The sequence below is a fragment of the Coregonus lavaretus genome, assembly GCF_964263955.1.
Source record: "Coregonus lavaretus genome assembly, contig: HAP1_SCAFFOLD_629, whole genome shotgun sequence".
NCBI classification, from domain to species: domain Eukaryota; kingdom Metazoa; phylum Chordata; class Actinopteri; order Salmoniformes; family Salmonidae; genus Coregonus; species Coregonus lavaretus.
Window position 1 is genome coordinate 49204 of NW_028167044.1, and position 15521 is coordinate 64724.

The 15521-nt window shown below is 43.6% G+C and overlaps 1 protein-coding gene across 1 annotated transcript; it reads left to right on the plus strand.

Moving 5' to 3' along the window:
• Positions 1-2982: 2982 nt before the first annotated feature.
• On the plus strand, positions 2983-13191 carry LOC311113949 (uncharacterized protein; the record flags this gene model as incomplete). The annotated part of the gene is made up of 12 exons (XM_084189222.1): positions 2983-3044; positions 3183-3253; positions 3381-3581; positions 8613-8700; positions 9139-9281; positions 9517-9729; positions 10117-10195; positions 10385-10499; positions 10768-10914; positions 12236-12304; positions 12640-12780; positions 13055-13191. Coding segments are annotated over 12 exons (1417 nt in total), but the record flags the coding sequence as incomplete, so codon positions are not given.
• Positions 13192-15521: the final 2330 nt, after the last annotated feature.

The window sequence follows — 15521 nt, forward strand, 5'->3', positions numbered from 1 at the left end:
CTATTTAGTTATTTAAAGTACATCTATCTATTATTCCCACCTAATTAGTTAAACTCGGCGCCAGGTTATTTCAACCTTAATTGTTTGAAAGCAGTATTCTTACAGTGCCACACATCAAATGGTAAATTGAAGGAATAAACCCAATTGTTTCAATTATTTAACCAATGTGGCGATACATCAAATTAAACGCCACACATCAATTGGTAAATTGAACGAATAAACCCAAGTTTTTCAATAATTTAACCAATGTGGTGATACATCAAATTAAACGCCACACATCAATTGGTAAATTGAACGAATAAACCCAAGTTTTTCAATTATTTAACCAATGGTTGATACATCAAATTAAACGCCACACCAAATCACTTCAATTTACTTATTTAAAAGCAGTATTACGCTATGTCAAACATCAAATGTTATATTTCAAATATATCAGTTCAAACGTTTTAGTTCAGTCACACTCATTCATCACTTTTCATTTCATGTTTTCGATTGTTACTGACGGGTTATATGGTTTGAGTAAACACAAATCCAACATTTATTCCCAAATTATACCGTTTGGACAGCCACAAACGTCTTTTGATTCCCAATTTGTTTTCTATCAAGGTATACAGGTTTATCATTCACACTTTCATGCATACGACAACACTCGCACTGTCTAACTTTTATAGTACCTCCTATGGGTGTCTTTTGTTAACGTTTGCACACTTTAAACTTTATTTCCTAATTGTAATTCTCATCATTTACTGTTTTAAAATATTCTTTGTATTCACAGTCAAAAATGGTACACAGTTAAACGTAGTATACAGTTATCACACAGCAAAAATAGTACACAGTTATCGCACTCACTCACAATACACAGTCATAATCCTATCATACAGTCAAATATGTCACACAGTCATAAATGACACACTTATATTCCACACACAATCTATTTGGGCACACAGCCGCGTCTATTTTATTCAAAACACTGTGCTGAACCTAGCCGCAACCCTTAGTTACGGACCTTGCCAGTCACCAGTATTATCAAAAATTTCCCGAACCTAGCCGTATCTCAGTTACGGACCTTGCCGGTATAATTCTTCGAACCTTAGTTGTACTGTCGTAGTTACGAACCTTGCCGATAGCAATTATTTAAACCAATTATTCCCTATATCTTCCGAACCTTAGCCGTATTGTCGCAATTACGGACCTTGCCGGTAGATGTCAGTATTGTCTCCTGAACCTAGCCGTATCTCACGGACCTTGCCGGTAGAACCAATACTCTCTGGTACCATGGTTTAAACATCACATTTACTAAAGGCTTGCATGTCACAATATTGTGCTTATCTACTCATAATAGTTTCATAATTGAGTTCACTTACATCAGACAGGTGTTTCACAAAATTAATTTGGATAAAGCCAATGTGCAGATCTTTAGTTATTTAACAATAGGTATCTGCTTACCTTTTTAGAAGCCCGGGCAGTTTGTGAAACACACGGTTCGATGAAAGAGGTGACCAAATGGGCCGGACAGTATCCAGCGAAGTCCCTTCTACCAGATCACGTCGGGGTCACCAATTGTCAAAGTTGCGTCAATTCAAATCTGGTATTAGGAACAAAAGAGGTCAACACGACTTCTAAGATATACTAGTTATTTTAATTAATGCAAAAAACTTCAATGGTAAATATGATGTTTCGTATATACGGACTCTTTGAAATACCTCGCAGGGCACTTCAGAGAACTAAAACATTGTTTCAGATCCAATACTCAAATACTCTGACAGAGAAAGTTTCCCACTTCTCTGCTGGCCAATTAGAGTAAAGGAATGAGTGTGGTTTTAACTTTACTCAGCCAATCCGTTGGTTCAGGTGTTGGTCCCATCTCCTCGGCGCCATTTGTTGCACACTTCAGCCAGGCACAAGTTTATCATAACAACCTGTCATAGTGAGAAGAGCCAGCTCCCTTAGACCTCATTCCTACGTCCAAGGAAGGTTCACAGATCACAAAGAACCAGCATAGTCTAGCATTTGGAGAAACAATCCTTATCTCATTTTACCCCCTAAAACAGCTCTTCACATCAATCACAGCCTGCCAGGTGTCACAACCTACATTAGCCCAGTCAAGAATGCATTCTTTCTAAGTTAGTCATCCCATCAATTTAGGAGAATAATAAATCCCCAATAAACGCCAGGGTTGTAGGTTCGATTCCCACGGGGGGTATGAAAAAAAAAAAAGTAACGTATGCACTAACTGTAAGTCGCTCTGGATAAGAGCGTCTGCTAAATGACTTAAACATGTTAAATGTAGAGGGCCCCGTAAACAGTTCCACAAACGTCAGCATGAGTGCTCTGACTGTGGAAGCACTAATCACTGGACCAAAGCTCACTGTCAGATGCACCAGCTGTGCGTCAAGTGCTTTTCTCCGGGCCACATGAGCTTTGACTGTAGTGAGGCTGGGCAGCGACAGAACCCTGGATGTGGACAGACTGGCAGGTCTCAGGAAAACTAGAAAGCCTCCGTTCTGAGGAGGGCAATGTGGGGCATTCTTATTTTTCCTCCACTGATGATGATATCCAATCTGTTTATTCTTACTTTTGTGAGTCAGTACCCAAGAACAACACAGTCATTTTTCAGAACACAATGAGAATTACTCAGAATGACAGTTTGTTTTACACCACTGTGCTAGTACAGGATAAAGTTGAGCTGAAGGGGATGTTAGATAGTGGGTCCATGGCTACTACTCTGCGCGCAGATATTGTACCTCGGTTGAGGGAGGCAGGAGTGGTAGAGGGGAACTTTCTAGCTCCTTCAGACATCATCCTGGTGGGTTGTGGTGGGAACAAACTAGCCCAGTGGGCATGTGACTTAAAAATTCAACTTTATGGCTTCTGTTATGTAGTCCCAGTGCTTATTGTTGATGGGCAGGTTGATTAACTCATTGTGGGAACTAATGTGTTGAAGTCTCTGATTAGACAGTGATTTTCTATGTGCTCACGCAGGTGCCCGAGAGCTGTGGCTGCACCAAGGGCTAAGCTATTGTGTGTTGTCTCTTCGTGTACAGGTATGTCATTTATTTTGTCAGAATTATGTTGTATATCATTTTACTTGTATTGTATAGTGTGTTGTTAGGCACTGAATGTGTCCCCTGTCGGTCTGTCCCCCTGTCGGTCTGTCACCTGTTTTTCTGTCTGTGTCCCAGGAGCCAGAGTAAATGCCAAAGACAACAAGTGGCTCACTCCTCTGCACCGGGCCGTGGCTTCCTGCAGTGAGGTACGTGTACTGATACTGTCAGCCCTCACACACACTCCTGTGCATATGTGTTTGACTGTTAAGTGTGTTGTGATTTTTAAATGCACTTTAAACAAAGTTGAACATGATTTGAACTGTGTTCCTGTAGGAGGCTGTCCAGGTGTTATTGAAACACTCTACTGACGTGAACGCCAGGGACAAGAACTGGCAAACGCCGCTCAACATCGCTGCGGCCAATAAGGCAGTCCGCTGTGCCGAGGCCCTGGTCCCTCTCCTCAGCAACGTGAACGTGTCAGACCGGGCCGGGCGCACGGCGCTGCACCATGCAGCCTTCAGTGGACACCAGGAGGTTAGCAATTAGCATGGACATGATTACACACTGTAGTCTACACTTTATACCTGTCCTATCCCCACGTTGAGCTTACTGTGCATCCGATTACTTATATTGGTTGAATGTAGGGCTGTGACGGTAATTGGATAACCGTGACATTGACGGTTTTGGATGAAGAACGCCATGAAAATAAAATAACCGTCAAAACCAAGTATGATTTTCTCTCCATAAAATGTTTTATCACCTTTTATTTTAATGTAGATATACTTTATCCATAGCGGGAGTGTTAACTCTTGATTATATGGTATTGTTTTGCTGACTTAGTTGGAGGAGATATAGACAGTTTAATAGATGGACTATCTTTTGATGCACCGCAATCACCAAATCTGCTCTATGTGCGAATAGGAGAGAATCTTTGAAGGTCAATTCAGGTTAATTGAAGAGGGGGGGTAAGGTGAAAAGTGGGGACCGGGGGTAACTATAGTACCTCTAGATCTATAGCCTACAGGCTGGGGGTGGGTGGGTAGCCTCTGACCTCTGACCTTCACCTCTGACCTTTTTCATTGTTACAGTAGATCAGAGGAGTGAGGTGAAAAAGATGGCTCTCATTGCAAAAAAAAACCCATAACAACCTGTTTGGGCACATTTCAGTTTCACACCTAACGACGATGGAGAACCAGATGACTTGGCCAGCCTGTTTGCAGAATATGCGCCAAACCCATAGGCTACCTACTAAGAATTCCAGCACCACAAACGGGACACCGATAAGTGGCGAGCACTGCCAGACACTGGAACTCGTTATTTAGTCATAGGAATGGTGCCTTTACGAACGGTGGAGAAACCCGCCTTCAAATAAATGCTCTGGAAATTTGACAGACTATACGAGTTACCGGGGAGAAAGTATTTGTCTCAAACAGCGGTCCCTACCTTGTTCAACAAGGTGAAGGGGGAGGTTCAGACAGAGCTAAAGGACGTAGATTTGTTTATTTTTGCACTGAATACGGACATGTGGTCAAGTGTAAATATGACTCCTTACATGAACCTAACAGTGCACTATCTGACGAAAGACTGGACACTGAAATCCAACTGTTTGGAAACAACCTACATTCCGGAATACCACACAGCCGACAAACTCTCCGAAGCCCTGCGTTCGGAATTCCTTGACTGGGCCCTTGATGAAAATCTAATGTCCTGTATCGCCACAGACAACAGGGCCAACATTGTGGCTGAAGTGAGGCAACTGAACTGGCCTTGGCTAAATTGCTTTGGCCACAATCTCCATCTCGCTGTCACCATCAATGTGAAGCTAGAGCACAGGCCGTGTTCTAGGCCTATGTAGAACTCTGGTGGGCACTTTTTAGCAGAGCTGGCGATTTAACAGGGGGACCTAGTAAGGCCCAGACCGAGCTGAACCTCCCAATTCACAACCTCATTCTTGTGAGAAATTAAGTTTTAATAACTAAGCTGTAATAACCATTTATAGGCTATTCAATATTAAAAGAATAAGCTATGCAAAATGATTGTTCATGAATAATTGTAATTCAGATGCCCGAGCAAATAAACAAACAAAATAGGCTAGTTTCCTTGAATCACTTAATGTTGCATTACCATAGGCCCATTGTTTTATTTAGCCAATCATACTCTAATTAAACCACTGATTATAATGAGTTAATAATGAGAATATAGAACATATTCTGGGAATCCTACATGTTACGTGTGTATACTATACCAGAAAGCATGATCATTAGCTTCTTCTGGATTGTTTTAAATCGCGTAGCCTGTCGGAAGGCAGCGGGTGCGGCGAATAGGCTTCCAAATAGATGACTGTTGAGTTGTGAATGTCAGTGAAAGAGAGGCTCAACCAGGCATATCGCAATTTTTCAAAATACAATGGAGGGAAAACAGTTTGGAAAGCAATTGGCTTATTGCTTCAAAGAGAAGAAGATGAAAATACTAATGTCTTTTTAATGATCAAAATCCTCAACTTAATTGAGGGAACAGTATCATTGGCATCGGCTATATCCCTGGTGAGTGTGCATATTCACTGTCTTTATCACTGGGTCAGTGCCACTTGAAAGTCGTGTTGAAAAATATTCTGCTAATCTCTCTAGTCATATAAAGTGTAGTAGAATTGCGTGATTTTAAAATAATAAAAGGCCACATTTTTCCAGTGAAAAGAAACCTACTCCACCACCCGCTGCATTGAACAGCCTGTGATTGAGTTATATTATTAGCCTAAATTATGACTATCCAATTTACTAATCACATTAGGAATAGTCAGCTATTTTACATAAGTTCCGAGCTGGTCATGGGTGCACTTCAGCCACGCTCAAGGTCCTAAACGATATTATAACCGCGATTGATAATAGACAGTACTGTGCAGCCGTCTTCATCGACCTGGCCAAGGCTTTCGACTCTGTCAACCACCGCATTCTTATTGGCAGACTAAATAGCCTTGGTTTCTCAAATGACTGCCTCGCCTGGTTCACCAACTACTTCTCAGATAGAGTTCAGTGTGTCAAATCGGAGGGCCTGTTGTCTGGACCTATGGCAGTCTCTATGGGGGTGCCACAGGGTTCAATTCTTGGGCCGACACTTTTCTCCTTGTATATCAATGATGTCGCTCTTGCTGCTGGTGACTCTCAGATCCACCTCTACGCAGACGACACCATTTTGTATACATCTGGCCCTTCATTGGACACTGTGTTAACAAACCTCCAAACGAGCTTCAATGCCATACAACACTCCTTCAGTAGCCTCCAACTGCTCTTAAACACTAGTAAAACTAAATGTATGCTTTTCAATCGAACGCTGCTGGCAGCCGCCCACCCGACTAGAATCACCACTCTCGACGGGTCTGACCTAGAGTATGTGGACAACTACAAATACCTAGGTGTCTGGTTAGACTGTAAACTCTCCTTCCAGACTCACATAAAGAATCTCCAATCCAAAGTTAAATCTAGAATCGGCTTCCTATTTCGCAACAAAGCCTCCTTCACTCATGCTGCCAAACATGCCCTCGTAAAACGGACTATCCTACCGATCCTTGACTTCGGCGATGTCATTTACAAAATAGCCTCCAACACTCTACTCAGCAAACTGGATGTAGTCTATCACAGTGCCATCCGTTTTGTCTCCAAAGCCCCATACACTACCCACCACTGTGACCTGTACGCTCTTGTTGGCTGGTCCTCACTACATGTTTGTCGTCAAACCCACTGGCTCCAGGCCATCTATAAATCACTGCTAGGCAAATCCCTGCCTTATCTTAGCTCATTGGTCACCATAGCAGCACCCACCCGTAGTCTGCGCTCCAGCAGGTATATCTCACTGGTCATTCCCAAAGCCAACACCTCCTTTGGCCGCCATTCCTTCCAGTTCTCTGCTGCCAATGACTGGAACGAATTGCAAAAATCTCTGAAGCTGGAGACTCTTATCTCCCTCACTAACTTTAAGCATCAGTTGTCAGAGCACCTTACCGATCACTGCACCTGTACACAGCCCATCTGAAATTAGGCCACCCAACTACCTCATCCCTATATTGTTATTTATTTTGCTCTTTTGCACCCCGGTATCTCTATTTGCACATAATCTCTTGCACATCTAGCATTCCAGTGTTAATACTATTGTAATTATTTTGCACTATAGCCTATTTATTGCCTTACCTCCATAACTTGCTACATTTGCACACACTGTATATATATTTTCTGTTGTATTTTTGACTTTATGTTTTTTTACCCCATATGTAACTCTGTGTTGTTTTTATCGCACTGCTTTGCTTTATCTTGGCCAGGTCGCAGTTGTAAATGAGAACTTGTTCTCAACTGGCTTACCTGGTTAAATAAAGGTGAAAACAAAAAACAAAACAAAAATATGTTTGCAAATGTGATGATGCATGGAATGCTTGATATTTTTCATGGAGAAAATTAGCTTCCCCAAAATTGAGAGCAAGACTGGCCTAAACGCGCTAATGTTTTCCTTTGCTAATGTCCGTCCCGCCCCCCTGTCAGCTGTCAGTTTTGTCGATGACCACGTACATAAGACACGCCAATCACCGACACCTGAAGTTCCATGACCATCACAGCCCTAGTTGTATGCTTGAGTTTGTTCAGAGGAGGCTTTGAATAAAATCCGATCTGAGTGTGAAATGCCTTACTGAGGGTAAATGGAAGCTCCTCTTGTGCCCGGCTCAGCCTTATACGGTTTAAGGTACTTTACCGTATCCATTTCAGTAAGGCCAGATTGTCCAAATTCTACCCAAATATTGATGGTACATGTGACAGGTGTAAAAGCTCCTTGGTGGACTTGACCCACATGTTCTGGTCCTGTCCCCGTCTGGCAGATTATTTGTCCACTATTTAAAACCCTTTCTGAAGCATTTGATATAAAGTTGCAGCCTAGTGCAGAAATTGCTATTTTTGGAGTACCAAACAACAATCCTTCTCTGACCAATAGACAGCTAGATGCCATTGCCTTTGCCTCCCTGTTAGCCCGCAGAAGGATTTTATTGGATTGGAAATCTATCAATCCTCCCTTAGCCTCTCTTTGGCTCGAAGATCTGAAGCTGTTCCTAAAATGAGAAAAAATGAAGTTACCATTCGAGGGTCAACCAACTCATTTTATTCCTCCTGGGACCCGATGATATCCTATTTTGAACAGCTCCAAACACTTCCTCCAAATTTGTACTCTTGGCCCCACCTTGAGATTACTGCTATATAGGCCTATAAAATCACTTAATCACCTGAAATTGTTAGGCTATTACATTTTTGCTTGAAGTAACGTTGTTGTATACTTTTGTTTTGTTTTCTGACATGTAAGTCAATTACTTTCCCTTTCTTTTTAAATGTGTTTGGAGGCATTCTGGGGAGAGGGGGAGGTCAAAGGGGGACTAAAAGGGGAGAAATGTACCATGTCTTTACATGTTATCTTTCATTCATTGTGAATACAAAATATATTTTTTAAAGGGGAGGCTTTGAAGCCAGATTTAGCGGATTTTGCTGTTTAGTTTTCCTCAACCTGTGTTTTGTTTCGCTCTCCTCTCCCTGTTAGATGGTGAGGCTGCTTCTCTCCAGAGGAGCCAACATGAATGCCTTTGACAAGAAGGATCGCCGAGCAATCCACTGGGCTGCTTACATGGGTGATGAGTTTACCACATCATTTACATTCTGACTAATGTCCTTTATACCAATGAATGAATGAATGAATGGACTGTGTGTTAGTCTCACAGCTCAGCTGTATGAGCCACGTCTAGTGTGTTATTATGTCAGAATCATGTACTTAGTAGGTTGATTAGATGTTTTCAGTTGTACTAACATGATGTAGGTGTTGCTTATGGTGCTGTGTACCACTGTAAACTAATCTATCTCTCCCTCTCTCTGCCTATCTCTCTGTGTTTGTATCTCTGTTTCTCTCTTAACCCCCTTACTATCTCCCTCCCCTTCTCTCTCTCTCTCTCTCTCTCTCTCTCTCTCTCTCTCTCTCTCTCTCTCTCTCTCTCTCTCTCTCTCTCTCTCTCTCTCTCTCTCTCTCTCTCTCTCTCTCTCTATTTATCCCTCCCCCTCTCTCTCTACCATAGGGCACATTGAGGTGGTGAAACTTCTGGCCTCTCATGGATCAGAGGTGTCCTGTAAAGACAAGAAGGCCTACACCCCTCTCCACTCTGCAGCCTCCAGTGGAATGATCAGTGTGGTCAAGTACCTCCTGGACCTTGGAGTGGATGTGAGTCAACACGCATTCAAATGTGTAGTCACTGTTCAATTACAACTCAATGAAAATACAGAGCTCTAGTGGGTTGGCGAATGATTTCCTTTCAAGTAATGAAGAGATGGAGGTTGGAGCCAGTGTTTTGGGCCAGGGGGTTTTCAGAACCAAGTGACCTGATCAGGAATGTATTGTTTTGTTCCCCCCCCCCCCCTCTCTCTCTCCACTCTTTTCCCTCCCTTGCTCCCTCCAGATAAATGAGCCCAATGGTTACGGTAACACCCCCCTCCACGTGGCATGCTACAACGGGCAGGACGTGGTGGTGAATGAGCTGATCGAGTGCGGCGCCAACGTGAACCAGGTGAACGAGAAGGGTTTCGCCCCACTCCACTTCACGGCCGCCTTGCGCCATGGGGCGCTCTGCTTGGAGCTGCTGGTGGGCAACGGGGCCCTCGTCAACATCAAGGTGAGGAGACCGGATGACCAACACTGTGTCTGAACTAAATAACACCCTATTCCCTATGTAGTGCACTACTTTTGACCAGGGGCCCATAGAGCAAGGAGCCGTGGTGGCACTGCCTGTGTCCCAAATGGCACCCTGTTCCCTTTATAAGTACACTACTTTGGTTCAAAAAGTAGTTCACTATGAAGAGAATAGGGTGCCATTTGGGACGCACACACTGACGCAGCACATGGCTTAGTATTTGGCCCTGGTCTACATTCAAATACCAATGGAATAGGCCTAACAATGCAAACTAAATGCAATCAAGCGCTCCTCCAATACGTGTTTGATTTTGCCTGTGGTCAGCAGCACAGACTGCCGTGTGAACCATCTTTGTCTTTCTATCTGCAGAGTAAAGATGGAAAGACCCCCCTCCACATGACGGCCATCCACGGACGCTTCTCCAGATCTCAAGCCATCATCCAGAATGGTGAGTCGCTGTGAATGCTCTCAACTGAATATATATGAACCAGTAGGCTCTTCAGCATTGTCTTTAGTCTTCAAACCATGATTCACTGGCACAGAGCAATGTTACTTGCAATGTGGTTGAACATAATGCTTCATGATGCCTCTTGGGTCAAGTGGTTGACGTGTGTGTGTGTGTGTGTGTGTTCTGTAGGTGCTGAGATCGACTGTGAAGATAAGAATGGAAACACACCCCTGCACATCTCTGCTCGCTACGGCCACGAGTTACTCATCAATACACTCATCACGAACGGAGCTGACACAGCCAAGTGAGAACACACACAGTTTCCAGCAATAATGCAACATGCATCTGCAATTCTGTCATTGACCGAATAGCCGCTTGGAGACTATGCTCAACACATTGTGGTGTGTGGGGGGTTGATAGACAGGGCATTGCAGCATGCTGATGTGTTGATCTGCTGTGGGGTTTAATGAGGACTGTGATGTGGTGCTGTTTCCAATCTTAGCTGAATGAACTGTAAGTCGCTCTGGATAAGAGTGTCTGCTTAAAGTCTAAAATGTAAAAATGTGTTGCAGGCGAGGCGTCCATGGGATGTTCCCCCTCCACCTGGCTGCTCTCAGTGGGTTCTCTGACTGCTGTCGGAAGCTCCTCTCATCAGGCTTTGATATAGACACCCCTGACGACTTTGGAAGGACCTGTTTACATGCTGCAGCAGCTGGAGGGTGAGTGGACTGGTCCAGGCTTTACACCAAGGAATATTTAGTTCATGAACTGGAAAGCCACCAGAAAGAACAAACACATATTCACACTCTTACATTTCACATGGTTTAGCAGTATTGTTTAGAGTTATTTAAAAAATCGTATAGATCATTAGTGCGGTATAATTTCTGTATAATGTGGTTCCATGCCATGGTGGTATTGACTTGAGCTCTGGTCTAAATTGTCTTTATATCTTCTTGAAAGAGAAGCCTGCAAACTGCTCTTGCTAGTATCACTTTTTATTATTGCTTTTAGTAGCATTATAAAAACAGTGATACTAGCAAGAGCAGTGTACGGGTTTCTCTTTTCTTTCAGGTTCTCATTGTTACCATCCACCTGATAGCTCAGATGAACGAGAGCCTTTCTGAACTTGATATCTTGTTACCATCCACCTGATAGCTCAGATGTACGAGAGCCTTTCTGAACTTGATATCTTTTTACCATCCACCTGATAGCTCAGATGAACGAGAGCCTTTCTGAACTTGATATCTTGTTACCGTCCACCTGATAGCTCAGATGAACGAGAGCCTTTCTGAACTTGATATCTTGTTACCATCCACCTGATAGCTCAGATGTACGAGAGCCTTTCTGAACTTGATATCTTGTTACCATCCACCTGATAGCTCAGATGTACGAGAGCCTTTCTGAACTTGATATCTTGTTACCATCCACCTGATAGCTCAGATGTACGATAGCCTTTCTGAACTTGATATCTTGTTACCATCCACCTGATAGCTCAGATGTACGAGAGCCTTTCTAGACTTGATATCTTGTTACCATCCACCTGATAGCTCAGATGTACGAGAGCCTTTCTGAGCTTGATATCTTGTTACCATCCACCTGATAGCTCAGATGTACGAGAGCCTTTCTGAACTTGATATCTTTTTACCATCCACCTGATAGCTCAGATGAACGAGAGCCTTTCTGAACTTGATATCTTGTTACCGTCCACCTGATAGCTCAGATGAACGAGAGCCTTTCTGAACTTGATATCTTGTTACCATCCACCTGATAGCTCAGATGTACGAGAGCCTTTCTGAACTAGATATCTTGTTACCATCCACCTGATAGCTCAGATGTACGAGAGCCTTTCTGAACTTGATATCTTGTTACCATCCACCTGATAGCTCAGATGTACGAGAGCCTTTCTGAACTTGATATCTTGTTACCATCCACCTGATAGCTCAGATGTACGAGAGCCTTTCTGAACTTGATATCTTGTTACCATCCACCTGATAGCTCAGATGTACGAGAGCCTTTCTGAACTTGATATCTTGTTACCAGGAACCTGGACTGTCTGAATCTGCTGCTCAACACAGGGGCAGACTTCAACAGAAAGGACAGCTTCGGAAGGTCTGTCTGTGGCATCAAATAACTTTCATATGTGATCTTTATGATAATGGGGAATATAGTATAGGGGCATATAGGAATTATTATGGGAAAGATTGGGCGGCAGGTAGCCTAGCGGTTAAGAGCGTTGGGTCAGTAACTGAAAGGTTGCTGGTTCGAATCCCCTAGCCGACTAGGTGAAAAATCTATGTGCCCTGCAGAAAGGCACTTAACCCTAATTGCTCCTGTAAGTCGCACTGGATAAGAGTGTCTGCTAAATGACGTAAATGTAAATGTTTTACAGCTCCAATAAGCTGTTTCTGTTGTTGATGTTGAATGGTTTCTGTGCGTTCTTCTAGGAGTCCTCTGCATTATGCGGCAGCCAATTGTAACTACCAGTGTCTGTTTGCCTTGGTGGGGTCTGGGGCCAGTGTGAACGATCTGGATAAAAGGGGTTGCACCCCGCTCCACTACGCTGCTGCCTCCGACACAGACGGAAAGTACGTCTCACACCTCTCTTACTGTTGTGTGTGTTGTGGTGCCATGACCTTTCACATTTCACTGTAGTCTGGAGAGTATGTTGTGGTGCCATGACCTTTCACATTTCATTGTAGTCTAGAGTATGTTGTTGGCCGTGTTTGAATGCATACTAGTGTTAAAATCTGCAGTGTGAAAGCTTGGCCACGTCTCCTTTGGGAAAGTGTCTCTGCTTGCTTATCTGTCTGTCTTGATGTTGGTATAATGATTAGTGAACTCTTGACCTCTGACCTCTAGGTGTCTGGAATATTTGCTGCGAAACGACGCTAACCCAGGGATCAGGGACAATCAGGGCTACAACGCAGTCCATTACGCGTCTGCGTAACAGGAAGTGGCGTTTCCTACCGAAAATGCATAAGTTTCCAAAGATCATGATTAAGGTAGGGTGCTCTGTGTTTTGAGATTACCTCTGTAAGGCAGGGCTGAAATTTACCCTACAGATTCACTACACCCCTATTGTCTCTCAGCATTAGAACAATACTGTTGTCATTGTCTTTAGGAGGTTGAGTGAGGACGCTGTAATTCAATCCTAATACACATGGGAGAGAGTCAATGGCTATGTCCCAAATGGCACCCTATTCCCTATATAGTGCACTACTTTTTACCAGCGCTCTATGGGCCCTTTTCAAAAGTAGTGCCTTATGTAGCGAATAGGGTGCCTTTTGGGATGCACACTCTGTATTTTACACAGGCTCAGTTGTCCTGATGTGTTTTGTCAACAGCTGTTCAAGACAAAAGGGGAACCGAAGAGCCACCCTAAACAGGATGCACTGCCTACCAAACGTCTCAGAGAGACTCATATTTCTCAGGGTAAGTGATAAGCATCGATAATGTCATATTGATGTATCACCCTATGACAAGCTTGTTAAAACAGTGACAACAGATACAGGCAGACGGACGGGCAGGCAGACAGACAGACAGACAGGCAGGCAGGCAGGCAGGCAGGCAGGCAGGCAGACGGACAGGCAGGCAGACGGACAGACACAAACACACACATTCATTTTCTGATTATGAAATGTTCTTATGACAGATGCTGAGTGTGAGGTTCCAGAGGTTCCATCCACTTCCCCTCCCAAGGAGGACCTGACAACCACACCGGCCCCTGCTCCCCAGGAGTCCCAGTCCCGTAAACGCCCACTCATAGTCAGGGTGTTACACGCTCTCTCCAGAGCCATCTCCAAACCATTCAGAGGAGCTTCTGGGAAGAAGAATTAGCCAAATGCCTGATTTTATTAATATTATATTTTAATCAGAGCCTTTATTTAATAAAACATTACTGCATTGATTTCTGTCTATAGTAGTCTTCATGTATGTGCAAGATAACGGTAAAGTACTTCAAACCACATAGTCAAAAGTATTCATAGTGAAGTACCGTTTATGATTATTGATTGTGGAAATACACATAATACAGAAAAGTTGTTGTCACATACAAAGACAGACATAAAGGAGAACTCCGTAGACCAGTCACATTCTCAAGCCATAACTAAATCCATGAATGGATCTCCTATAAGATGACAGGAGAACATTTGTAACACTTTCTATGAATCCAGGCTCTGTCGCAGCCGGCCGCGACCGGGAGACTCATGGGCGACGCACAATTGGCCCAGCGTCGTCCAGGGTAGGGGAGGGAATGGCCGGCAGGGATGTAGCTCAGTTGATAGAGCATGGCGTTTGCAAGCAAAACCTCAAGACTTCCTTAGTATTTGATTTTGTGCACCAGCTGTTGTTTACAAATATACACAGACCGCCACCCCTTGTCTTACCGGAGTCAGCCGCTCTTTCCTGCCGATGTAGCGTATATCCCGTCAGCTGTATGTTGTCCATGTCGTCGTTCAGCCACGACTTGGTGAAACATAAGATATTACAGTTTTTAATGTCCCGTTGGTAGGATAACCGTAATCGTAGGTCTTCTAATTTATTTTCAAATGATTGAACATTGGCTAATAGGATTGATTGAAGAGGCAGTTTACTTGCTCGCCGTCGGATTCTTACAAGGCACCCTGACCTACGTCCACGATATCTCCGTCTCTTTCTCCTGCGAATGACGGGGATTTGGTCCTTGTCGGGTGTCTGTAGGATATCCTTTGCGTCCGACTCGTTGAAGAAAAAATCTTCGTCCAATATGAGGTGAGTAATCGCTATCCTGATATCCAGAAGCTCTTTCTGGTTATAAGAGACGATGACAGAAACATTATGTACAGAATAAATTACAAATAACGCGAAAAAACACACATTATAGTACAATTGGTTAGAGGGCTGTAAAACGGCAGCCATCTTCTCCGGCGCCATCTCCCCAGATGCCTTTAAACAGCTTGGAAAATCACCCCCACAGCATGATGCTGCCACCCCCGTGCTTCACGGTTGGGAGGGTGATCTTCGACTTGCAAGCAACCCCCTTTTTCCTCCAAACATAACAATGGTCATTATGGCCAAACAGTTCTATTTTTGTTTCATCAGACCAGAGGACATTTCTCCAAAAAGTACGATCTTTGTCCCCATATGCAGTTGCAAACCGTAGTCTGGCTTTTCTATGGCGGTTTTGGAGCAGTGGCTTCTTCCTTGCTGATTGACCTTTCAGTACCTTTTGTACCTGTTTCCTCCAGCATCTTCACAAGGTCCTTTACTGTTGTTCTGGGATTTATTTGCATTTTTCGCACCAAAGTACGTTCATCTCTAGGAGACAGAACGCGTCTCCTTCCTGAGC